This window comes from Ambystoma mexicanum, chromosome 14 (assembly GCF_040938575.1).
Source record: "Ambystoma mexicanum isolate Mex_15411 chromosome 14, UKY_AmexF1_1, whole genome shotgun sequence".
Classification (NCBI taxonomy): domain Eukaryota; kingdom Metazoa; phylum Chordata; class Amphibia; order Caudata; family Ambystomatidae; genus Ambystoma; species Ambystoma mexicanum.
Genome location: NC_090940.1, coordinates 435,094,833 through 435,121,085, shown reverse-complemented (window position 1 = coordinate 435,121,085; position 26,253 = coordinate 435,094,833). Strand labels below are relative to the sequence as shown.

The 26,253-nt window shown below is 44.6% G+C and overlaps 1 protein-coding gene across 4 annotated transcripts in view; it reads left to right on the top strand.

Annotated features, from left to right (window-relative positions):
- LTBP2 (latent transforming growth factor beta binding protein 2) overlaps positions 1 to 26,253 on the top strand; it is a 1,918,131-nt gene that overhangs the window by 959,134 nt on the left and 932,744 nt on the right. For all 4 annotated transcript variants that reach the window (XM_069637635.1, XM_069637634.1, XM_069637633.1 and 1 more), the window contains exons 6-7: positions 9,215 to 9,418; positions 16,347 to 16,618. In XM_069637635.1, coding sequence (XP_069493736.1) covers positions 9,215 to 9,418; positions 16,347 to 16,618 — 476 coding nt within the window. The remainder of the gene's footprint in view (positions 1 to 9,214; positions 9,419 to 16,346; positions 16,619 to 26,253) is intronic.

Sequence of the window (26,253 nt, the reverse complement as noted above, 5' to 3'; positions counted from 1 at the left end):
CTCCGACGAGGAATTAAGGCAATCTATAAGTCTCCAAGAGCATCGGTCTCGGCGAACGCCCAATTTTCCCGATGGTTCCCCCTCAACAGGGGTACAAGACAAGGTTGCCCCCTATCGGCGATACTATTCGCATTGTCCTTAGAACCTCTCGCCGTGATGCTACGAGCTGACCCCACAGTGGAGGGAATCCAGGTGAATGGTAAAGAATATAAACTAGCCTTATATGCGGACGACATTCTGCTCCACCTGTCAAACCCAACGTCTTCCGTTCCGAGAGCGATCCAGCTAATAGAGGAGTACGGCGCGCTCTCAGGATTTAAAATCAACAAATCCAAATCTACTCTTTTTCCACTCCATGAACCATCGGCGGAACACCGGAACACCCTTGCGCAACTCGGGCTGATCGTCGGAGGCCCGACATTAAGATACTTGGGAATCAACTTGACACGACACCTCGACGGCCTCTACGAAGCCAACTTTCCTCACCTCCTCGAGGCTCTCAAGGCCGATCTCAAGAAATAGAAATCGCTAACGATATCCTGGATGGGACGCCTGAATGCGATCAAAATGGTGTCCCTCCCACGGTTTCTCTACCCCTTTCAGGTCCTGCCTATCACAATTCCGGATCACTTTTTCAAGCAAGTCAGAAAAGCCATCCTACACTTCTTGTGGAACGGAAAGAAACCCAGAATCTCCTATGAGGTCCTAATACTACCAAAAGAGCTAGGCGGGGTTGGCTTACCGGACATAGAACGCTATTATCAGGCCACACAGCTCAGGATCTTAATCCCACATCTCCGAGAAAGGAAAGACCTCCAATGGGTCCACCTAGACAACAACGTTCTATACAACGTGACTCTGGCAGAGTGGTTATGGGTCCCCAGATCGAAGCTATCGAGGAAACTGCGCAACCACCCGATACTAAGCACGTTGTGGAACATATGGAGGAAGGGAAGAGCAATGTCAGGAGTTACCACGTGGCCTTCGCCACTAAGCCATCTTTGGTCCCCTGGAATCAGAGAGGAAATCCCGGAACATGCCAGATACCAATCTTGGTTTGATGCCGGCCTTGAGAGGGTCGGACAGCTGTGGAGAAAGGGGAAATTCATTTCGATAACGGAACTCGAGGAGGCCCTCCAAATCCGCCCGATACCAGTTTTCCTGTACCTACGTCTGAAAGGCGTCATATCCAGAAAAGAATGGAAGGAAACCACGCAGAGAGAACTAACACCCTTTGAGGCGATCCTAGACACAACTACTACCTCCAAATGCCTCATAGCGAGGATGTACAGAGCCCTAATCACCAAAGACAATGCACCCAACCATCGTCTAAAAGCAAAATGGGAACAAGACTTTGCCAGAGAGTTCGACCAGCAAGCCTGGAATAAAATATGTGAAACACCATCCAAAATATCAATTGCGGCCCAATATAAACTGCACGCTATAAAATTACTACATAGATGGCAATACGACCCACAAAGACTGTCCAAAATGTTCCAGACCTCCAGCCCGCGATGCTGGCGACACTGTGGGATGAACGCCGATTATTGGCACATGTGGTGGGCCTGCCCCAAGGTCCGCATCTACTGGCAGGAGGTCCTGGGATGGATCAAACAGCTGGAAGGCATAGATAGAGAACTGTCGCCCCTCCTGATCCTGTTTAGCCTCGAAGAAGAAGACGACGAAATGACAAGAGTGAAAGGTCTGATATCCCCCCTCTTGCTTGCGGCAAGAGCTGCCCTTGTGATAAAATGGAAAGCTCCCCGCCTACCCAATAAGAGGGACTGGATACAGATCGCTACAAACATTTACACTATGGAGAAAGTAACAGCAATATTACATAACAGGGCTGCGCGACAGGAAGAACTCTGGTTCGACTTCATAACTAAATACATCTCGAGCCCGACCATGGAAAACTCAACTCAGCAGGGAAACTCCTCCCGATCCATGCTACCAATCACTGAAAGCTGAAAGACCCCATGCTGACAACCCTTGCGTGTCATAGACCACACAGGAGAACAATGATCGTTGGATGCTCCAAGAAGCGCGTCACGTAGCCCACTACGACTTAGAATGCCAATGCCCCGAAGGAAGCGGACATGAGACATGGGGATAGGGAGAGGGGTGGGAAGGGGGGAGGGGAGGGGGGGTTTTCTTTTCTCTGCTTTATTCTCTTTTTCTTTCTATTTTCTGCCTTCTCCTGGAATATGGAGCGTTAAGGTTGATAACTGTTGTTAAGATGGACATGGAGTTTCTACTGAAGTAGTTTGCTATGCACAATGTATAACCACCTGTATGTTCATATTCATTGTTAAAAACAATAAAAGTCAAATTTAAAAAAAAAAAAAAAGATCTATGACAATATAATGCTTAAATTCCTCATATCATTGCGATGCAATATCATTGACGGCCAATGTCCTAATAGCAGTAGCATGATGGCACATTAATGAAGACTAGTGTCCTGATATCAGATGCATGATGTCATATCAGTGAAGACCAATGCCCTGATATCAGATGCATGGCATTGAAATAACTGTGCTCCTATGGCACAGGGTCTACTCGATCACATGGCACGGGGCTGAAAGTGTGTAAAACTCTCTGGTCACTGTCGGAAGTTACTGCTGGTGTGTGTTGAAGTGAGCTGAATGTGCAGTGCAACGCAGCATGTAGTTTGTTGTCAGTTGTCACTGAGTAGTGCGGCTTGATGGGACTGGTCAGAAACAGGTTGAGGGGGAGGACGGAGGACGGACGCCGTAGGACGCACAGGGTCATTTCCTCGAACCTCGAAATCGGCAGGGGAAGAGCTTGATGCAGCGAGCATCCTCAGTCAGTCCTGTGAAGTAAGGTGTGATTGTTCCCTTTGTGAGATCGAGTTGTGGGAAGGGTGGGTGCAAGCTGGTAAGGAGCAGCACGCAGTGAATGCAGGCAGCACTCCAGTGCTGTTTCAGAGTTTCCAGCCACCCCCTTACCTGTTCCACTTATTTTCCTTTCTTTTTCTCTTGTATTGTTGTTAACACATTGCTCTTTACTGGACCTGCTCCTACGAGAGCAGTGTGTTTTTCAAACAGTGTCTTCCATCTCTGGACTTTTAACCCTTGGTCCTATTGAGATTTGCTCTCAATATAATAATCAACAAAGCTTGAAAGATTCTACTCTGCCTATGGCGGATAAGATAAATAGTGCACAGCTTCCGTATTATGAGGGTAACAGGCTCAGTCTTCTGTGTAATGCTAAGGCAGAAGGAAGTTGGGCCCGCTCCCTCATAATCAGGCACAAATACTGAATTGAAAAAGAGACACCCATGCTGATTTTATTTCTTTGTTCAATTGGGATGGTTGTAGGTTAAGACGTGGCCTCATCATGAGTTGGGCCTTAGCCCTTAAATGTGGCGGTAATAATGATTCCAGCAGTAAGTGGGACTTTTACCTCCAGCTTTTAGCTGGAGGTAAACATGTCCCCTTACCGCCTGTTTTCGGCCATTTTCGGCATTATTACCGCTGACACAGGCGGAATGGGAATTTACCACTGTGTCACTACTCACTAATAAGCGCCGTACCGAGAAGCAGCAATGCTATTTGTATTGGTGGTATCCCAGCGGAATTACCGCTGGGACACCGCCAGACTCCTGATAAGGCATTGTATTGATAGTAGGTTTGAGTTGGAAAGATTTGGTTGGGGGAAGAACAGTGTTCAAACTGCAACAATCCCCGGGTACAGGGGCAGAATGTGTTCAGGTTGAGGTCTGGGTGTCATGCTCGTGTCCCAAAAATGTTTCAACTAAGCTTGTGAGCTGGAATTCCCGAGGGTTTAATAGATTTCTGCGAAGGGATCAATGGGAGCCTTTTAAAAATATTGACATAGTTGTTCTCCAAGAGGCCGGGCTGTTGGAAGCCCCTTTCATTAGACGGCTTCGCTGACTCATTAAAAAAAGCCAAGAAAGGCTTAAAGGGGAGGCCATAGGGAGATTTAATGATTGCTATGAATAACTCCTCGAAGTGGATCGTCTATCGATCGAAAACTGTTTCGGATGGTCTATTAGTCAGTGTTTTAAAGTTTATGTGTGAATCCGTTGTAATTGAATGTCTTATGATCAATGTATACGTAAATCCAAAGGTGACCACGGGCTGAATTTGACAACTTCTTTTGCGTTGGCACGAGAGTAGCCAAAGTGCTTTCGTAAATTGTTTGGGAGACTTTCATTGTTTTTGTGAAGGTTGGGTGGAAAATACTGATGACTGATGGCTGTAGACTCGGGGGTTCTCTGAAAGAAACAATGGAGAACTTCATGAGGCCATGGAATCTTATGTGCCTAAATGGAAATGTGGAGGAGATTGAGTGTGTGGACCCACTTGGTGTGGCCCTTTCTCCCGTTCCACGATCAATTTCATTTTCATGACTGATTCACTCTTTAAACTGATTAATACCGTTAACATTTGCAGGGGCCTGAGAGTGACCATGCTAGACTGATAGTTGATTTTAATGTGGATATTAATGGTCATAAGTCTAACTTCTTGTCTTGCACTGGTCTCACTGCTAATACTCAGGGTAACAGTTTCACAGGCTGTAAAAAAAAACCTGGCTCACTTAAATAGCCAAGTGAAAAGGCACTGGGATAAATGGGTAGAGGGGCAACATGTGGGGCACAATTTAGTAGAACACTTCACAGCTTTATTAAAATAGTGTAAGGAAGCTTTGACGCCAGTTCATTTTTGGACTATGGAGCCATTGCATTCTACCTATAGAAAGACATTTTATATGGTCTTTAGAGACAGGAAGCGGGAGTTTAAACGGCGAAATAGGGCGATATTAAGGTCGAGCATGTTGAGCTGGGATGAAAGAGATCGTCTTTCATGTAGAAGTAAGGCAATCAAACATACAAAATAGCGCACTAAATAAAACAGAACCAAGTAATGTTCTCTTTCTGCACTCAATGTTAATGTTAATGTTAAAGGATATTTGTACCGTGCACTATCACCACCGGAGTGGTCCCCTGGCACTCTGGCAGCTCTGAAAAGGGAGGGGGGGCTGGGTTAGTAGGAATAAGCTGGAAAAGTGCAAGAGAGCAGTGATGTGCTGTTGGCAGCCTCAACCCGGTGGGTCCGTTGGCTGGGTTTGGGGTATTTTACAGTCGGTAGACGTCGTGTGCTGTTGGGCGAGTCTATGTGTGGTTTGTTTTGTTGTTGCAGTGTAGTGAAGTTTGTACGGATTGTGGTGTTGGAGGCTTGTGGTTGTGTTTGGTTAGAGTTTGAGAGGTGTATGCAGAGGGGTGAGATTGTTAGTGGATTGGTTCATTGGCATTGCTGTCCTTGCAATTATGTCTGGGTGTGAGGCTTTCTATCATTCACTATCCCATCTAAGTGCGGCACTTGCTGACTTTTACATTTCTATCTATGTGCGACGCAGGCTAAAGTTGAGAATTCCCTCTGAGTGTGTCACATGTTAACTTTCACATTTCTATGTGCGACGCAGGCTAAAGTTGAGAATTCCTTCTAAGTGTGGCACATGATAACATTCACATTTCTATCAGGATGCGACGCTGGCTTACGTTACGTTTCCATCTAAGTCCATCTAAGTTTGGCTCATGCTAACAGCCACAATCCTATCTAGAAGCGACATAGGCCAACCTTCACAGTTCTCTCTAGGTTTGGCACTAATTAACATTGGCCAATTATGTTAGTATGTAACAAGATAACAAAAAGATTTGGCAAATTTTGAATAGCCCTCAGGAGCAACAAAGGTTACAGTCCAATGGGACTATGGAAGAGAGGTGGCTCGCTTATTTCAATAAGGGTGCCATCCTTATATGAGGGTGAACGTCGGCTGATAAATGGGAACCATGATGACATTAAGAATACGATCATGCGTTTGAATAATTCTAGGGTCTCTGGTCCCGATGGTGTGTCCAATTGTGTGTTAAACCAAAACCCTGATCTCTGGGCAGAGATCCTATAAGTGCGTTTCAAGTAAAATATTGCCGAAAACAGATTATCCAGGTCCTGCGCGATTATAATTGCGATCTATAAGAAGGCCCCATGGTCTGAGCATTCTAGTTATCGCCCTATTTCCCTAACGCACTCAGTGGGGAAAATCTTTGTGATGTTGTTGTTAAATGATCTTATGTTATGGGCTGACAAACAGCACATTTTGAACATTAGACAAATAGGTTTTCGAAAGGGGCTAGGGACTGCCAATAACAGCTTGCTCTTTACCCTTTTAGTTGAGAAGGTGACCGTCTCAAAAAACAAAACACTATATGTAGCCAGTTCAGACACGTCTGCCGCTCTTGATAAAGTTGACCAACAAGGTCTGTGGAAGAAACGCAGTGCTTGGGGCACTCTGAAGAGTTTGTTGAGCCTTCTTAAACTCCTTTATTACATTGTAATAATAAGGCATGTGTTAGACTTAACTCGGAAGGAGTTGTGACCAAGGAGATTGGGGATGGTGTTCGGGGTCAGACCAGGTTGTGTGCTGCCCCCTCACTATTTAATCTGTATATTGCTGACATTGCGGATGCCTTGAATCTGCCAAATGTGTTTCCTCCGAAGTTGGGTGCGCTAAATCTAGTCTGGCTGCTCTATGCAGACGATATTGTGTTTTTTGACCTTACTCTAATAGGTCTGCAGAGTGCCCTAAATGCAGTGGGAAGATATGCCAAGGAAACCAAGCTGGCTATCAACCCAGAGAAGTCTCAGATTCTCGTATTCAACAAGCAGAGGAAATATGGGAATTATATCTGGCATATTGATGGGACAGCAAATCCGGAAGCCTCGAATCTCCTTTGTTTGGGCTGTATGTTTGCAGTAAAATCTCATCTAACTCTGGTCAAAAATAGAATGCCAGCTAAACCTGAAGCAATTACAGTCCAAATGAGATTAATTCATGTCATTTCTCTCTTTTCCCCCTTTTAATCTTTTATGAACAGAAAGCTATCCCCAAACTAACCCATGGTTAGAATGATTGCCTCATTCAATCAAGGGCTGGTTGGAAGTGTTTGAAGGGAGAATATGGAGGATAATTCTGGGATTAGGAAACCCAGTACCACTTGCAGTTATACGCTGCGAGCTGGGCCTGTATTCTCTGTGCATGTTTATAAATGCAAGAAACGTGGACTTCTAAATTAAGAGAGATGGTGGAGCTTATTTTCATAATGTTATTGGTGAACTATATCAACACAATGAGGAGACATCCATTATGGAGTTTATGTTGTCCGTGAGGGTTTTTTCATGATGCTGCTATTAAACCGGCTACTGGCTTTTATCATTTTAATATGAGAATGGAGTACTTCGATAGGAGGAGTACTTGGGATACACTGCAAAAATATAAATTGCATGACGAATATCGTTTGTGTCAGCGAACCTGGTTAAATCCCTCCTGTATCTAGCGAAATTACCTTCAATGAAATTTCATCTGTTGTTCTATAAATTTAGTCTGAATTGCCTATTATTAACTCTAAAGTATTTGTCTCGAGGATTGGACTCCCAGAAGAAAAAAGAACATGTAAACCATGTCGTCTGCCGATAAAAGAAACCCTCAAACACCTAACTCGATATTGTAGTGTTTGGGGGATTTAAGGATCAACAATTTCGGTCGATTTGCTCATTCTGTAATGATGTGCCGTCAGACAGTCTATGGGGCTGAATAATGACAGGGGATTCCCTTTCTCTATCCATTGCTGTAATGAACTTCTTTGAACAAGTTGGTTTGTTTTCTCCTGGTGATATTCAAGCCTCTCCCACGAACTCTTAAGTCTAGAGGAATAATGTTTGTTAGGCGCTGTGCCTGCTGTTGAGAGTCTTGCCGTGACGTGGCTGTAGTAGTATGAATGTTTGCATGTTAATGGGATGGAATGTCTTAATTTTGGTGGTTTTATGTGGAATTGTTTATTTTTTCTGTTGATTCTACTGATGTTATGGTATTTATGAAACGTATCATGATTGTTATGCATTATTGTGAAAGGTTTAATATGTAACCAAACACACATTTAAAATAAGTGTGTGACACAGCATGCAGTGCGAAGAAGCATTCGCAAATGTACAACATTTGAATGATCTCTACCACCGAGGTGGGGATTTTCTTCTGAGAAGTTAAATTGCAGGATTCATATCTCATTTGATGAAGTGTTTGGGCTTGTCCATGAGCTGCCTAGGAAATAAATGTAGGCTTGTCAAATATGTCAACAGAATTTGTGTTGGGGAGATTTTATTTCTGGGTCTGTATTGGGCTGGTTTGGCTCATTGTTACATGTATTTTTAGCACTAGGACAGATGTATTGTCTATACAATGCTAAATAAATACATATTTAATACCAGAGGAGGAAGCATGGCCAGAGCCTGCCTCGCAGGAGAATTGTATGTAGTTTGGAAGGAGCATTCCCGTCACGCATGATGAAGCCCAGGCTCTCAGTGTTGTGGCTGGAAGCCTATTGCTGGGCCTGGGCGGAGAAGACTTGCTGTGGCCTTACTGACTCTTCCTTGCCTTCTCTACAGCCCCTCACACAGCTGCTTGTGTGTGTGCCATGTTCAGAGGAAATGGGGGGACTGTGGACGGCTACAGGAAGAGTACATCTCTGGGTCTGAATAATTCTAAAAGAATACAGTCAAAGGCACATAAATGATGCACCAGAGGGGAACAAAGTGACCTGTGCTCATTCCACACTGGTTATGGGCAGTGCCTATATGCGTACCCAGCATGCTAGCGATATCCTCCATGGTGTGCAGAGATGGCTGCTTCCAAGCACTAGCTTGTAAAGCAAAGCACACTCTCAGGCTTCAGGGAAACCTTTACACCCAATCGCTCCGGTGCCCTCTAGCCTCAGGGTGGCGATACACTCATACTAGTGCGATTCATGGGCTCCTTTCCTGCCCCTCTTGGTGTTTTTAGGTGTGCAGCTTCCTTGCAGCCATTTCCCATGGTCAAGGTAGGTACTCATGGTAATCGCTGCATGCGAATGAGAGGAGAATCATGTGGAGGGGGCTGGGGGGAGTTCTTGGCACCCAGAAGTCATTCACAAACTTTGGAAAATGTTCATAGTGTGCCCAATGGCTTATCAGTCCCCTGCCCAATCTTTGAATGCCTCCCTTCTTTCTATGCTCCCCCCCCCCCGCTCTCTCACTTCTTGCTTTTCTCTAGCCCCTTATGCATTGATGCTGTCACCCTATCACAACCCTACTGGAATTGCCCTTCCCATAACCCTCTCTTTCTCTTTGCTGCTCAGATTTCTGTCAGATTCCCTGTCTCAACGGCGGCCGCTGCGTTGGCAGAGATGAGTGTTGGTGCCCCTCAAATTCAACAGGCAAGTTCTGCCACTTGCCGGCACCGAAGCTGGACCGAAAAGAAGCTGGACTGGCTGAGACAGGGGCAAACCCCAAGGTTACACTTAAGCAAACCATGATCACCCTGCCCCTCTCCAACCAACTTGGTGAGTACTGAAAGGGTATGGAAGTAGAGGGCTAAGGGTGGCGAACTCGGCCAGAAGATATCTGGGGAAATGCTCTTTTATTTCCTGACCCTTTGTATGCGTCTTCCGTGCCTCTCCCATGATCCCTTTTGTTTGGTCATTGTACTGTTTCATGTTCCCATTGGCTGGCCCTGGCCTTTTCTTGTATCCCACATTCCACCCCCCCTTGTTGAACCTTGTCTTCCTTTTGACATGCACCTTGCTTTTCCTTGTTTTACTGGCCCTTAACCTATTTCTTGTTTCAGATACCTGAACCTTTCCTATTTCTGCGTTAGCCATATCTCCTATTCCAAATGTCTGGGCCTCTATGTGTTCTGGGTTTCACATTACCGGATCTGCCAGTTTCCTCGTGTTCCCAGTACCAGGCTTCGGCCGTATTCCGTGATCTTGATGCACGGTCCTTGCTCTGTTGCATGTTCTCATGGCTCAGACCATTGCCCGTTTATTCCGAATGCCTGGCGCTTCACTTGCCTTGATGACTGCCCTTGCCTCTCTGCTCCGTTGACCTACTTCATGTTCTTTGGGCTGTTGAATGGCTCTTGTGTGTGCCGTGCCCGATAGAGGCTTTCTATGATATTGCTGATGCCTAGCTATGGCATTGTTTCATATTCTTGATCTGTACCATTGACCCGTCTCATTATTGATTGCCGAGCACTGGACCTGTCTCATGTCTTTGTGCATGAAACCTGTATTGGCTGCTGTTCTTTATGTGTTGCCCCTGCCTTGTCTGCATTTCTCATGACCTCACCCTTCCCTTGTTTCAAGATCCTGATGCCTGCCATGTACCTTGTCTTTTGTTCCCACAGTGCCATATTCTAAAGCCCAGGGTGCTGGTGCTTGTCTGCCATTTTTAAAGGAGATGCCAGAAAGCTGGCACCTTGAGCCAGTGATAATTGCCATTCTTAGATGAAGGGAGAACATGTTGTGTCTTGATGTTTGGTCTAGTCTAGTGAGTCCTTATTTGGTGAGCTGATGCCTTTCTTGTTCCTTTTGTGTCTTGTTTGCTCCAATATTGCCATTGCTGTTTTGCTGATGCTTTGCTTGGACCAGTGGGCCACCATATGATCTTTGATGCCTTCTCTTTTCTGGTTAGATTTTTAGTTTTAGTGGATTAAAGCTTTGTCTGCTGGAGTGTGGCAGTATTTGCTCTGGTGATGCCTGGTTTGATCTAGTTTTGCTCTGTGGTGTTTATTTTCATCTATGGTGCTGGGTTTGCTCCTGTAATTCAGTGACTGGTCTGGTGATGCCTTGTTTTCTTCGGAAACGCCTGGCTCGCTCCAGGATACTGTGACGTGGTTTGTCAATACCCTTTCTGTCTCAGAAATGCCCCGTTTCCTCATGTGAAGACTTGTGTCCTACGTTGATGCTTTGTCAGCTCTATGTTTTTTCCTGTGTTTTGTTTTTGTCTCAGTACATTTTTAACTTGTACTAAATAAAACGTAAGAGACGCATGCCACTGTGGTCCTATATATCATCACTTTGCTGATTTCCCTGCCTCCGCTCCCTTTCTAGTTTCTTTTGTGTGTTTTTAATTGCTCTGAGGTGCCCCTTATTAACGTTGCTTTAAGATAAGTGTACACTAAGCGTCCCTTCCGCGGCTCTGGGCTTGATCATGTGATGCAGTGTTTTTCTCCTGGGCTTTTTCTCAGTCTGCTCTGGTTATTTCAGATTCGATGCACTGATTGTGTCCAGTGTTTTCTTGTTTGCTCCAGTTATGGCTTGTTTTGCTGATGCCTTGCCTAATGAAGGGTTTCTTGTGTTCTCGAGTCATCCCCCTTCTTCTTCTGAAATAGTGTCCGGTGTGCATTAGTGATGCCTCCTCGGCTGGTATTTCTTCTCTTGTGATGTAGTGTTTGTTCCTGTGATTCCTAACCTGATCTGGTTACACCAGATTTTCGCCACTGATGTCTTCTTTGTCTTACGTTTTCTTTGCTTCAGTCAAGGCTTGTTTCCTTGATGTCGTGTCTACTGCAGTGATTCTTATGTGCTTTAAGATTTCTTCTCCATTGATGGCTAGTTTGATTTGGCGATGCCTCTTGTGCCCCTGTGCTGTATCTTGTCTCCTGTGCTGCAGTGTTTGTTCCTGTGATTCATTGTCTGCTCTGGTTATGCCAGATTCGCTCCACTGATGTTAGTCTGTATTTTCTTTTTTGTCGAGCTATGGCTTATTGCTGATGCCTGCTCTACTGCAGTGATTCTTGTTTGCCCGAGCGATACTTCTCTTTCTCCAATGGTACCTGGTATGCGTTTGGGACTCCTTTACTGCTCCTGTGATGCCTTCTTTGCTCCTGTGATGCCTTTTCTAATGATGTCATCTTTGCTCCACGGATGTCTTGTAAGCACCAGTGATTCACTGTATTCTACAGGGATAAGGTTATCAGATGACTCCATGTCACTGGTTACACAATGCCCAGGTTCTGGGCTGTCTTTGCTCAATCTATTGCATTCTGGGGGTTGAAATCCTTATCCACTTCCACTGAATGATGTTAACTTATATAACACTGTGATGGCTCGCCCGCAGCAGTAGTGCCTTGTTTGGTAATTTGTTGCATGCCACAGTGATACCTTGTTTTCTCCAGTGATTCCCTGTTCGGTCTAATAATGCCTTGCTTGCTCTATTGATGCCTTATCTGCTCCGGTGATGCATTACCTGCTCCTTTGATGCCTTGTTTGCTCCACCAATACCTTGTTTTTGCAGTGAGGTTTTGTCACCTACAGTAGTGCCTTGTTTGTTAATTTGTTGCATGCTACAGTGATACCTTGTTTTCTCCCGTGGTTCCTTGTTTGGTCTTATAATGCCTTGCTTGATCTACTGATGTCTTGTCAGCTCCATTGGTGCCTTGTTTGCTTCAGCACTATCTTGTTTGCCCCAACAAACCTTTCTTTGCTCCACTGGTGTATGGTTTGTTCTAGGCTGCCTGTGTTTATTCCAGCAATACCTAGTTTGCTCCAGAGATTCTCTTTTGCTCCAGCAATACCTTGTTTTCTCCAGTGATGTGTTGGTTGCTCTGATGATGCACAGTTTGCTACAGTGATGCCTCTTTGTGCCACTGATGGCTATTCTGTGTTGTTCACCCAAATGATGGTAGGTTTGTCCACTGCTTTCTAGTTTGCTCCAGGCAAGCCTTCTTTGCTTCCAACAATCCCCATGTTCTCTGGTGATGCATAGGTTTTTCCAGTGGGGCTCAAGCTTCACCATTGTTGCCTGTCTGCTCAATTGGTATCTTGTCCGCTCCGGTAAAGTTGTGTTTGCTCCAGTGATGTCCGGGTCCATTCATTGATGTGGTATCTGTTCCAGTAAAGTCTTGTCTTTTCCAGTGATGCATTGCCTGCTCACTTCATTGAGGCAGTATTTTCTTTAATGATGCCCTGTTTCTCCAGTGAAGTGCAGTTCGATCCTGCGATGTGTTGTCTCATCCACTTATGTCTTGTTTGGCCTAGTGATGAATGTTTGCCCAAGTGATGTATTTGGTGGTCCAGTGATGATTAGTTTGCTCCCATGATGCCTGCATTGCGCTAGTGATGTGTTTGCTCAAGCGACGTCTGTCTGTTATAGTGATGACTTCTCTGATCAAATGATGCCTTGTCTGCGTCATGAATGCCTTGTCTGCTCCCCGTGATTGCCTGTTTGCTCTGGTTATGCTGCCTTTGCTCCAGGCTGTCAGGCCCAATCAAAGCTTTGTTTGTTTCTGTGATACCTTGTTTGGCCCACTGATACTTTTATATGTTGGTTTCTCTTCCGATGCTCTGTATAATTTTGTGGTGGCTGGTCTGCTCCAGTAATGCGTGTCTGTCCTGTACCACTGTGTGCGCTCCAGTGACACCTAGTTTTCTTCAGCTGTTCCTAGTTGGCAGCTATGATGCCTTGTATACTGTGAGTGAAGCTGTGTTAGTAATATGCTATTGTTTTCTGTAGTCTCCCCATTAATGCCCTATTGATACTGGGTGTGATCCAGGGAATCCTGCGTTGCTCCAGCAATGGCACGTGTGGCTCAGGATACTGTGTCTGTGTATTTATTGATGCCTGGTTTGCTCCAGTCATGGTCTGCTTTCTCCAGTCATTCCTTCTGGGATTCTTATATGCATTGTTTCCTTTAGTGATGGTCTGCCTGATCTAATTATGCCTGGTTTGCTCCAGTGATGGTGTGCTTTCTCAAGTCATTCCTTCTGGGATTCTTATATGCATTGTTTCCTTTAGTGATGGTCTGCCTGATCTAATTATGCCTGGTTTGCTCCAGTGATGGCGTGCTTTCTCCAGTCATTCCTTCTGGGATTCTTATATGCATTGTTTCCTTTAGTGATGGTCTGCCTGATCTAATTATGCCTGGTTTGCTCCAGTGATGGTGTGCTTTCTCCAGTCATTCCTTCTGGGATTCTTTTATGGATTGTTTCCTCTGATGGTCTGTCTGATCTAATTATGCCTGGTTTGCTCCAGTGATGGTCTGCTTTCTCCAGTCATTCCAACTCTGATTCTTTTATGCATTGTTCCCTTTACTGATGGTCTGTGTGATATAATTATGCCTGTTTTTCTCCAGTGAATGTGTGCTTTCGCCAGTCATTCCTTCTGTGGTTCGTTTATGCATTGTTTCCTTTAGTGCTCATCTGCCTGATCTAATTATGCCTGATTTGCGTCAGTGATAGTGTGCTTTCTCAAGTCATTCCTTCTGGGATTCTTATATGCATTGTTTCCTTTAGTGATCATCTGCCTGATCTAATTATGCCTGGTTTGCTTAAGTGATGGTGTGCTTTCTCAAGTCATTCCTTCTGGGATTCTTATATGCATTGTTTCCTTTAGTGATGGTCTGTCTGATATAATTATGCCTGGTTTGCTCCAGTGACGGTGTGCTTTCTCCAGTCATTCCTTCTGGGATTCTTTTATGAATTGTTTCCTTTAGTGAAGGTCTGCCTGATCTAATAATGCCTGGTTTGTTCCAGTGATGGTCTGCTTTCTCCAGTCATTTTAACTCGTATTCTTTTATGCATTGTTTCCTTTAGTGATGGTCTGTCTGATATAATTATGCCTGGTTGGCTCCAGTGGCGGCATGCTTTCTCCAGTCATTCCTTCTGGGATTAATTTATGCATTGTTTCCTCTGATGGTCTGTCTGATCTAATTATTCCTGGTTTGCTCCAGTGATGGTGTGCTTTCTCCAGTCATTCCTTCTGGGATTCATTTATGCATAGTTTCCTTTGGTGATGGTCTGTCTGATCTAATTATGCCTGGTTTGCTCCAGTGATGGTGTGCTTTCTCCAGTCATTCCTTCTGGGATTCATTTATGCATAGTTTCCTTTGGTGATGGTCTGTCTGATCTAATTATGCCTGGTTTGCTCCAGTGATGGTGTGCTTTCTCTAGTCATTCCTTCTGGGATGCTTTTATGCCTTGTTTCCTTTAGTGATGGTCTGCCTGATCTAATAATGCCTGGTTTGTTCCAGTGATGGTCTGCTTTCTCCAGTCATTTTAACTCTGATTCTTTTATGCATTGTTTCCTTTACTGATGGTCTGTCTGATACAATTATGCCTGTTTTGCTCCAGTGAACGTGTGCTTTCGCCAGTCATTCCTTCTGTGGTTCGTTTATGCATTGTTTCCTTTAGTGATCATCTGCCTGATCTAATTATGCCTGGTTTTGTCCAGTGTTGCTGAACATTGACCAGTCATTCCTTCTGTGTTTCTTTTATGCAATGCTTCCTTTAGTGATGGTCTGCCTGATCTAATTATTCCTGGTTTGCTCCAGTGATGGTGTGCTTTCTCCAGTCATTCCTTCTGTGATTCGTTTATGCATTGTTTCCTTTAGTGATGATCTGTCTGATATAATTATGCCTGGTTTGCTCCATTGATGGTCTGCTTTCTCCAGTCATTCCTTCTGGAATTTTTTTATGCATTGCTTCCTTTAGTGATTGTCTGCCTGATCTAGTAATGCCTGGTTTGTTCCAGTGATGGTCTGCTTTTTCCAGTCATTTTAACTCTGATTCTTTTATGCATTGTTTCCTTTACTGATGGTCTGCCTGATCTAATTATGCCTGGTTTGCTCCAGTGATGGTGTACTTCCCCCAGTCATTCCTTCTGGGATTCATTTATGCATTGTTTCCTTTAGTGATGGTCTGTCTGATCTAATTATGCCTGGTTTGCTCCAGTGATGGTGTGCTTTCTCCGGCCATTTCTTCTGTGATTCTTTTTTGCATTGTTTCCTTTAGTCGTGGTCTGCCTGATCTCATTATGCCTGTTTGCTCCAGTGATGCTCTACTTCCTCCAGTCATTCCTTCTGGGATGCTTTCATGCATTGCTTCCTTTAGTGATGGCCTGCCTGATCTAATTATGCCTGGTTTGCTCCAGTGATTGTCTACTTCCTCCAGTCATTCCTTCTGGGATGCTTTCATGCATTGCTTCCTTTAGTGATGGTCTGCCTGATCTATTTATGACTGGTGTGCTCCACTGATCAGTGCCTGTTCCAGGGAGGCCTTCTCTGCTCCAGCGATGCCTTCTGTGCACCTGTTTTCTTCGTTGATGTCTGGGTTGTTCCACTGGTACCTGCTTTGCTCCAGTGATGTGTGTCTGCTCTAGTGATGACTTAGAGGGCTTGTGTGGGAATGTCCTCTCGACTCGGGTGATTTGCTGCTGGTGCCACCAAATCATTGTCTGCACCAGTGATGCCTTGCACACGTCAGTAATGTTTTGTCTGCTGCAGCAAATTCATGGTTGTGCAGATGATGGCTTGTTTGACTCATTGAGAACCTCTTTGCTCCAGTGATGTCATGATTAGTCCTTTAATGCTTTGTGTGGTCTAGGGATGGAGTCTCGTTTGCTTCAATAATACTTTGCTAAATCTGGGGATATTGTTTATTGTTACTTGGTCTGTTTATTCTGTACTCTCACATCCATTCTTACGTTTAGGCCCCTTCAGCCCTTCCCTGGTGAATGTCCACATCAACCACCCTCCAGAGGCCAACGTGCAGATTCATCAAGTGGCACGCGTGCGGAGCGATCAGAGCACGGGGGAGAACAGCGTGGAAGGTGCTGTTGAGTCTCCAGAGTCCCCACATTGGCCGGGACATGGTACCAGCAATGGGCGCTGGAATGAAAATAGCATTGCAGGAAGCAGTGAGCCGCACCAGGGGGGCCAGGACACCCTGGGCACTTGTTTCCTAGCGAACATTGCTGGGAAGGTATGTGAAGGCCTGTTTGTTAAACGTTTTCTGTCTTTCCAAAGCCCAAGTTATCAAATCCCTGATGCAGTACTGATATGTGTGAACCCTGGCAAAATTTCTAGCTGGCAAGTGCCACTGAACGACCAGTAGAGTTAAGGCAGAGTCGGCCACAAGATAGACGCATTCGCCTTTAGGTACCCTGTCTTCCCTCTGTGAACACAGTTGCATCGTGTTCCCACTTCTAGCACCCTGGGCAGCCTCTTGTTGGCTGAATCAGAGCTGGGAGCCTGGACCTGCTCCCCTCCCCCATTACTGGTTTGCCACAGTAGAGATCCCGGGCAATGGAGGAAGAATTAGGCCGGTATGGTGGGGGAGAGGAGCTGAATTGTAGTCCTCCTATGCCCCAGTTGGACGGTTCTTTCTATACCCTCAGGAATTTGTGAAGAAAGGCTTAAGGGCTGGAATAAGGACGAGTTATTAACCAGTGGGCCATCACTCTGAAGAAAATCCACAGGTTTGGTGGAGAGGAGCGTTAAAAAAGTTTTAAGACTCATTTTTTCTTCCATGGCATTTTCTGACATTTTAATTGCACTCTAAAATCTACTGACGTTATGAGCTATCTCGCGGCTCTAGATATTATTACCCAGAATGCTCCTGCCTTTTCAGAAGAACACGCTGCAGATTTTGTTATGTTCACCAGAAACCTCTGGGTATTATATATACATATATAAATAACCTTTCATATCATCATATCATATATTTTTCATATATCAAAAAAAGTAGTAGTATTAAACAATTTAATAACAAATGAATGTATAAATGCAACATGAGAAAATGAAGTAAGAAAGAGGTGTACTGAAAACGGGTAACCATAATGCTTCATAAAGACTTCCATTCACACAGTAAAGGATGTGCAGGGCAAGTGACCCTGGGATGCCCAAACAGTAAATGACTAGACGCAAACTCATACAGTGGAGTTGACCAAGACACCACATCCGACCAATTGTTGACATGCATGTTTCAACCCATCTAAGAGAGAGGCTCCTCATCAGGATAAGAGTAGAACATTGTTGGTCACAAAGCCCTGTTGTGCCACATTGTTTTAGGGATGTTTACCCTACTCATGCAGTAAAAAGATCGGGGTTTGCTCCAAAGTACTTTAAGACGAGATAGCTGCACCTTTGAGATGGATGGGGGGTGCAGATTTATTACTCCAACACAAATCAATAAGGACAACTCAATGGTTTGGCAAAGGGAGTCCGTTTAATGACAAGTACACAAAATGGGGAGTCATGGAAATCAGCAGTGATGCGATCGTCCGTTTCGCTTCAACTCCAACAAACTTCATAAAAACAACATCATTTAAACTAAAAACTCATCATAGCTGGCGTCTAACATTCCAAAGTTAATAAGCATTTCTATTGGTTCGGAAAAGGTAACTTTAATATAGGTGCTATATCTGTATATGGTAACAGAGTGAGGGGATTGGGTAAACACTGTCAGGTGGGCGTCTAAGCCCTTCTTTCAAAAACGACTACCGTAGACGTCACTAAAAGTATGACGTCCCATTGGTTCTACTAACTATAGAACCCTAGATTATTTGGTCCATTGTGATTGGGTTGGCACCAACCCCATGCATAAATTTCCACTTCGCTAGCATCATGCAGAATGGACAGCCAGATGCAGGGTGCACCCTCAGCTACCCGGCCTTCCTCCAATTAAGGTTACAATCAATCATCACTTCAACAACAATGTGTCAATTATGTTACTGTGGTTGGCCTCGAAACTGCATCTTCTGACTGGAAAAGTTCTGCTATCTTCTCCTGGGTGGATGCCACGCGTAGGTGTGAACTCGTGCTTCTCCTCGCTCAGATGGTCACGTGATGCAGACACAGTGAATTTGCCTAGTTTCTCTCGATTTGTGCATTTAATTCTTATTCGGCTTGCCACCTGCCTACGCTTCCTTATCTTGACCTTTCAGAGGCTGGATATTCTGTTCTTAAATTTAAATTAGATGTACCTACTGTTCGCTTCTTCTAGTGGTATGACCTTGGCTCCTTTGGCATGAGTTGCATCTGCTGAGTTTCGATTCAGCCGTTTATCCTTGTTTTGCTAGAATATGAAGTTTGTCATGCTTGGCCTCTAGTAACCTAAGTTGATTCTGCTTTTAATGCAAAGTGGACTCGCACTTATAATACTGTGCTTTGTTTTGAGGTACATTATGTAAACATGGCGCTTGCCGCTCTATTCTTCTACTAAGCATAGCAAGTCGCACTGGTTTCTTAGCTTCTTGCGTTTCAAGCATATGTACAGGCATTAGCAGGTTGGATATCTTCATCCTGCTTACAGCCTAAGCTTCTTTCATTTTGACATTGTCTATGTTCACGATATCTTTATTCATAATGTTTCGTCTCTCTGCATCAATCTATGGTCGTCATTTCTTCTATCTTCAATTCAGTCCGGGCCTTCGTGACGTCCCCATTCGTCTTCCATTAAGGCCTTTCTGGGTTCTTCCGGGATGGTACTTAACCAATCTTCATTTCGTCTCTTTTACTGGTAGGGTTTTCTTAATGGATACCTTATTGTCCATGGTGTTCTTGGTATAGGTATGTCAATAGATGCTGTTCTTCTAATGTGTACTGGGCACAGCCCTACTGTGACTCTCTGCTGGTTTATTTGCTCATCATACGTCACATATCTCGGTGTGAACGTTCCTGGTACTTCATAATGGACGATTGAAGTGCAGGCTCTATTTGGGACCTCCTCTACACTCCCCTCTCTGGGCGATCTATCGACCACTTTCATTTCCTTCTCTAGATCCATTTTGTTCTGTTCTTCTGTATTCTCCTTCACCTCTTCACTTGGGTTCATTCCATCTTTGTCTTCTGGATCTACACATGATGGCCTGAAGAAGTGTCTCTTTGGAGTCCATATCTTTAAAAACTCCCTTCAGGCTTCCGCCGTTTCTTTCATGTTCGTCCTTGTTCCAGGTCATTAGTTGACATTGTCCATTCGGGCTGCAGTAAATCCATCTTCCCACGTAGTGTCTGTGCTTCTTGGGGTAGAGAAATTGTGTACCTTCTGGCACGTGCCTGCTGGCCTTCACAAAGTCTCTTATTTATTCATCAGTCAGGTCTTTGGGCTTCCATCCTGGCTCGACATCAATCATGATCTTCATCCCTATAGCTTTCTTCACAGTTTTCTGGCATTGCGAGATTATTATCTTGATAACACAAAATCCTAGTAATATCATCACTAGCAGGGCTCCTAGAAACTTGAATATGCCTGCCATCCATTGTGGGACCCATGAGAACAATGATCCAAATGAGCGGTCATCATCAACTTCGTCCGTTTCATCAATCATTTGGTTCTGTAATTTTGACAGCATACCTATGGCTTCAGTTAAGGTTCCATTCTCCTCATCGTGTGATGGTATGAACGTGCAACATGATTCTCCTATTTTTGCACAAACTCCTCCATCCATAGCTGTGATCATGTCAAGCATGTATTTGTTCTGGAGAGTCATCAGTCGGATGGCTTTTAATTCTTCTTTAATCGCATTAAATCCTTTAAGGTTGTGTTGATGGTCTGTAGTAACTCCCATCTGGTTATCTGCAACCATTTAGTATTTACTCCAACCTGAAATCTCGGCATGAAACTCGTTGCGAACACAGATGAGGTGAGGCTAAACAGCCTGTGTTCGTATGGGATTGCATGAAAGGCTTCTTCTGATTTGGCAGAGAAGTATTTCTCTCTCTTCATTCGAGTTGTCAGTTCCACAGATCTCTTCTTCCTCAGGTGAGCATCTGCTTTCGGGAAACTGTCAATATTCAGGTCACTTTTCGGGATCACCAATGCTGGAACGTAGACGTTCACTATTGTGCATATGCCTCCCCCGTCTCTTGGCAGTCTGATGTATGCTTTCGATCCACACGCCCAATAAAGGTCCATAATCACTGCAGTTCCATGTAACATTCCTGGAGAGTCAAAAACTCGTCCACAGTTTTGATTTTCTCCCACCTTCCTTGTGCCGTTATTTCTGAAACAGAACTTTGGGCTTTCTAATGGCACTATCTGCAAGGGTCCTCCTCTGTCTTCGACCCATGTGAGTAGTTTTGCAAGTTTTGGCCATAATGGCTTGCATCTGTTTCGTACTATGTTGATGGTTGGCTCGTAGTGACCGAAGACCATCCATGCTCGGCATATCACTACTCCTTTCTCCCATCCGTCTGGTGAAAGCACTGTTCCCCAGATTTGCATTTGGCCTCGATTCTTCCATCTCTGAGCTTCTTCCGGAGTTTTTCCTTGGACATTTAGCTTCTGATTTGCTTCTCTTCTAATCTCTGCTCCTTTAACTCCAGGTTTCTCATATCTTATCACAATGTGTTTTGTCTTTCCATTGTTTCTTGTCTTTATGTCCTGGACATAATCGTCTTCATTTGGATCAGTTGCTTCAGTTACCCATTTCAGAGAGGCATCACTATCCATGAACTGGCCTCTGGTCTTGCACATTGCTACGTGCGACATACAGTGTGCTGTCTGGACATCAATTTCTACAGCCATAAAGATCTTGGACTTCCCCATGCTGTATGGTAGGAGTGCACATACAAAACATTCCCCTTCTGAACTTCGTCTTCCAACTTCTTTCATGTGTTGATACCAAATGATGTTTCCCAGATGTGCTGTGCTGTCCAGGTATTCGTTTAGCTCATTGTCATTTCCATGCATGCTTCTCTTGATTCTTAGTGTTTTCCTGTAGTTGGCTATGACTACATCCCTGAAGGCATCTGTATGGCTTTTTCTTGCTGGAGGATTCTCAGGTATCCTGGTCCATGGTGCAGGCCTTCTCATCTGCCCCATTTCAGTTGATCGAATTCTGGCTGCTTTCTCTTGTTCCTCGTATAGTTTCTTTTCTCTGGCGAGGAACATTCGTACCCATACTGGCATTGGTCTAGTGTATGACTGTACTGTGAAACTAATGCTTGTTCCTTTCATTGGAACATGTATGCTTGGCAATACAGTTTATGCGGTTTTGTTCTTCAGTTCCTCTTGCAGCTTCCTTGCTCTTGCTATGTGTGGAAACAATGAGTCTACAATCCGTTGTGTCCATGTAGAGAGTTTCTCCGAGTTGGATCTTGTTTTCTTAAGAGTTTCTGGTATGATGGTTTCTGTTGGTTTTCCTCTGAACTCTTGTTTTCTCACAACGTCTGCTGTGTAGTTTCTTATGGTGGGCAGTCTTCTTCTCTGCCGTTTGTGGTTCTGTAGTCATTGACACTAGGCCTGTTTCGTGTGCATTCAGCGTTTGCAAGAGTGTATTTGTCAGTGATGTTACTTCATTCATCCCTTGCCTACCCTGTCTCTGGCTCTCCTTTCCATTTGTTACCACAAGGGTGGGTGTATCACGGCTAACCACCTTCATTTCAAGTTCATTCATTCCACCGTCAGATTTTCTAGGGACTGGAATGACTATATAAGGTCTGGGTGTTTTTGTGGGTTTTATGCGTGCATCCTTAGGTGGGTGCACTGAATTTGGAACACTTTGTGCACCAATAAAGAATGCAGTTCTGATAGTTAATGACAATAAAATAATGATGAATATGATGCATAGGTACATTATGCCCCTGTAAGTCAGGAGGCAGCATTTTCTTCCAGAGAAGCGGTGGTGTCTCGCTTCTTGTGGGAGGACCAGGTTGCTGTTCTGGGCCCCCATCTCGATCATTTGACAAAAATGTCAATGTTATTATTTCCTTAACCAATATTGTCTTTAGAATACTGCGTTCATGAGGGTTAGGTGTTCCACAAGTGTCCCCATCTCGCAGGCGACAAATTGTCTCTTAATTCAGGATACAGTTGCTTTGCTAGACTATGGGAATAATCAAAACAAATAACACTTCAATGAGTCCCCTTTACTGTGCATGTTCAAAATAGGTGAGCTCCCAATCCACCCCCCTGACTTGCTTCAATCCTGAGGACATGGTGCATGTTGGTCAGATACGAAGAGTAAGGACAGAAAATATCAAATGCAATGAACTTCTTGATGCTGCTTCCTCGATCTGTCCCTCGGCTAAAGCTTTTTAGAATCTCCTCAGATAGCTCCTCTATGGTTAGAAAGTTCCACTTGAAGTATGATTCCATGCAGGAGCATTCCCATCTGTGCAACATTAGTTGGATCTCTGATGAAGTGAGGACGTCAACATCGATTGGTCTCCCCACTAGCTCTGGAAAGTCAGTGACTAGGCGAAAAAGGACGTTGTGTGCCAACCTGCTGTCTTCAGGTGACAGGGACATCTGTCCTGTCTTTGTTGAGGTTCAGGATTATATGTTCTTTCCTTGATGTAAACAATGTCTGCACTGTCCAGTTGCATGGAATGCAACCAGAATGATTATCTTATTTAAGAGATGGCTCAAATAATCTGTACTTGCTGGATCTCGAAGAATGTGAGTGTGTCTGTTGTTCTCCCAATGAGAGTTGGACAATCTTCCATTATGCAAAAGAACAGTGTGTTGATGAGCTCATCTATTTCTGCCTGTGTTGGGATCATTTGGTTCTTCCTCACTGTGCTCAGGGAGTAGAATAAATCGTTCGGCTATGACAGTGAGCAGTTGTCTTATTATCTTTTCATTTTCGGGATCTTGTAAAAAGTCAGTGACACTGGTGAGCCTTCCTACCATTGACGGGTATGACTTTAGCACTAAGTCAAAGTAGGTGATTACGTCTTTTGTGATGTTTCTACTGTGGGACACCATAAGTGATTCTGAACAGGGTTATTGTGCAGAAAGAGTCGGGGTATTGGTTTTTCTTCCAGCTTATATGTCCTCGATCAAAATTTCTCATGTTCTCCTTTCTTCATTAAGGCTTTTGTGTGTCTTGTTTCAAAGTTCAATAGCTAATGACCGGTGTTGTGGCTTACGCGTGTAATTTTCTTCTTCACCCTGCAACTAGGATACACAGAGTGTCCGTTTTCTATGTCCTTTTCCCCTTTTTTGCTTAGAGGATGTGTCCAATTTTAAGCTACAACTTGCAAAAAGTTCCTTGTCTGGCTGATTATGCCTCCTTCTTTCGCGTCATGGATCTCGTCTGCATGTGCTGTGGTTCTTCCCCGTCGCTCGTTGATTCCTCTCGTTGGGGTGCAGGCAGGGGGCTTTCTCCGATGTAGGGTTTGATATCACTGAGAAAAATCCATGCTCTCCTGCCTTTCAGGTTCACAGCGTATGGAGTGCAGTCCATTGAATCTTGGTTCGTCCCAGCTTTTCCTTGTATGGTTTCTCACCAAGACGGCATCGCCAGGGAAGATGAGTGGAACACGTAGACCTTGAACTTGGTCTGTTATAGTGTCTCCTTCTGTGTTCTGTGCTGCGCTGCACCCTTTTTGTTGTCGCTGCAGCTGGTCTGCAATTACAGTAAGGCAAGATGTCATGCAGTTCAGATAGTTTTGCATTTCAGATCCTAAAACCTCTCCTGTTGACTGGACATCACATCTAGCTCTGTCTCGGGTTGTTAGGGGAGTTCTCATTCTTCTTCCTGTGGCTATCTCATGTGGTGTAAGATGATGGTCATAGCCGGGTTGGTTCCGAAGAGCATACAATGCCAGTGGAAGGCAGTGCAACCATCCCTTCTTTAGAGTGAGCTTCAACTTGGCTATCCTTTCCTTTAACAAGCCGTTGAGCTTCTCACAGATCCCATTAATTTGTGGATGATACACCGACGAGAATTTGTGCTTTATTCCAAGCAGTAAGTTAATCTGCTCGAATACAGTATTGACAAAATGAGGTTGAGGGGCGTTATCTGATCTCATGACTTCGCAGACCCCCCATCTGGGGAATACTTCCCTCACAAAAAATTTGGCCACACAGGTAGAGTTTGGGTGTGTACATGGACCTGCCTCAATCCATCTAGAGAATGGACACACCACAACAATTAAGTATCTATGCCCGTCACATACTTGAATCATGTCAACGTAATTGACGTGCAAGTGCTGAAAAGGCCCATTTGGCCTGGGGATGACTCCTCTCATTACTTTTAATGTGTGCCCTGCTGTACATTGCTGGTAAATGAAACAGATCAACATGAAAAATACAACGTGCTCCGCTAAATTTGGTATGAACCAGTCTTCTGGCAGCGTTGCTGCTAGATTCTCTTTCGTCATATGAGCTGGGTAATGTAACTGCTTCTGTGCTATTTCTAATAGGGCTACAGGCATTAATGGTTTACCAGTGCTGTCTTGTCACCACAAGCTGTCAGAGGGGTTTAAAGAACACCCTCGACATTTCCGTAGGTTCTTCTCTTCCTGTGGTTCCTCCCCTTGGAGTTCCATTAGCTGTGTTTGCTCCAAATCGCTATAACTTTCAGGCGTAGTTCATGCCACCATCATCCTTTCATTGATGGGGATGACTTCCACTTCCATGATCATCTCATCTTTGGCTGCCATTCGTTTGGCCTAAGTGTCTGCTATGTGATTTCCACGTGAGATAAAATCTGTCCCTTTCGTGTGGGTGGCGCATTTCACAACTGATATGCCCTCTGGGAGCTGTAGTGCCTTGATCAGCCTGTCCAATAAGGCTGCGTGTTGCACTGGCATGCCGTCTGCTCGAAGGTGGCCCCTCCTTTTCCAGCGCGCTAAGCCTTCATGCACTGATGACGTCACATAGGCGGAGTCACTGTACACCGTTACTTCCTGGTCTGCATGATTCTCAATGACTAGTATCAGCGCCAATAATTCTGCAGCCTGCGCTGAATAATGAGATGGTATTTGTGCACTGAGAAGTACTCGAAACTCTCCATTTGCTGTGTGCTTCATCACAGCAACACCTGTGTACCTCTGCCCATCACTTTGGTCGATCCTCGAAGACCCGTCAATAAAGACGATCTCTCCTCCTGCCAAGGCATTTTCTTTTACCCTGGGAATTTCATCATAGAATTCGTCATAATTTGCACAGTCATGCATTGGTTCTCCTTCAGTGACTGGCTCCGCTATAAACATAGCTGGGTTCACTATCTTACATCGGACTATCTTAATTGATGGATTTGATATGATTACTTCATAAGCTGAAGCTCTCTGCGATGTCAATGTGCCCTTTGGTTTCTCTAGAATGGCAAATAGTGAGTGCTCGACATACAACGTCATTGAGCATCCCATTACGATGGTTGTAGCCTTCTCTATGGTGAACACTGCGGCAGCTAAACTTTGTTCGCATGGGAAGTGGCCTCACATTACTGGGTCCATATTCCCACTGTAATATGCCAGGGGTTTGTACCCCAACAAGGTTTGTTGAGCTAGCACTGACGTCAAGACGCTGCGATTTCTGTGTGAAAACAGGTAAAATTCCTCTGCATAATTGGCAACCCCTAGAACTGGTGCTGTGCTAATAGCACTTTTGAGTTCAGCGAACCCTTTTTCCATGGACTCAGACCATTCAATCTTCTCCTTTGTCAGTTGGGCCTTCTTTAGGGCCTGAAGTAAAGGCTCAGTGTAAGAGCTGTAATAAAAGACCCATGCCCTGACATAATTGCATAGGCCTAAAAAGCTCTGCATCTGCTTTATCTTGTGTGGCTTAGCCGTGTTCAATATGGCTTCAGCCCTTTCTGGGGAAACCCTTTTGCCCTCATGTGAGATCAGTTGGCCTGTGTACAACACTTCTTGTTGACAATATTT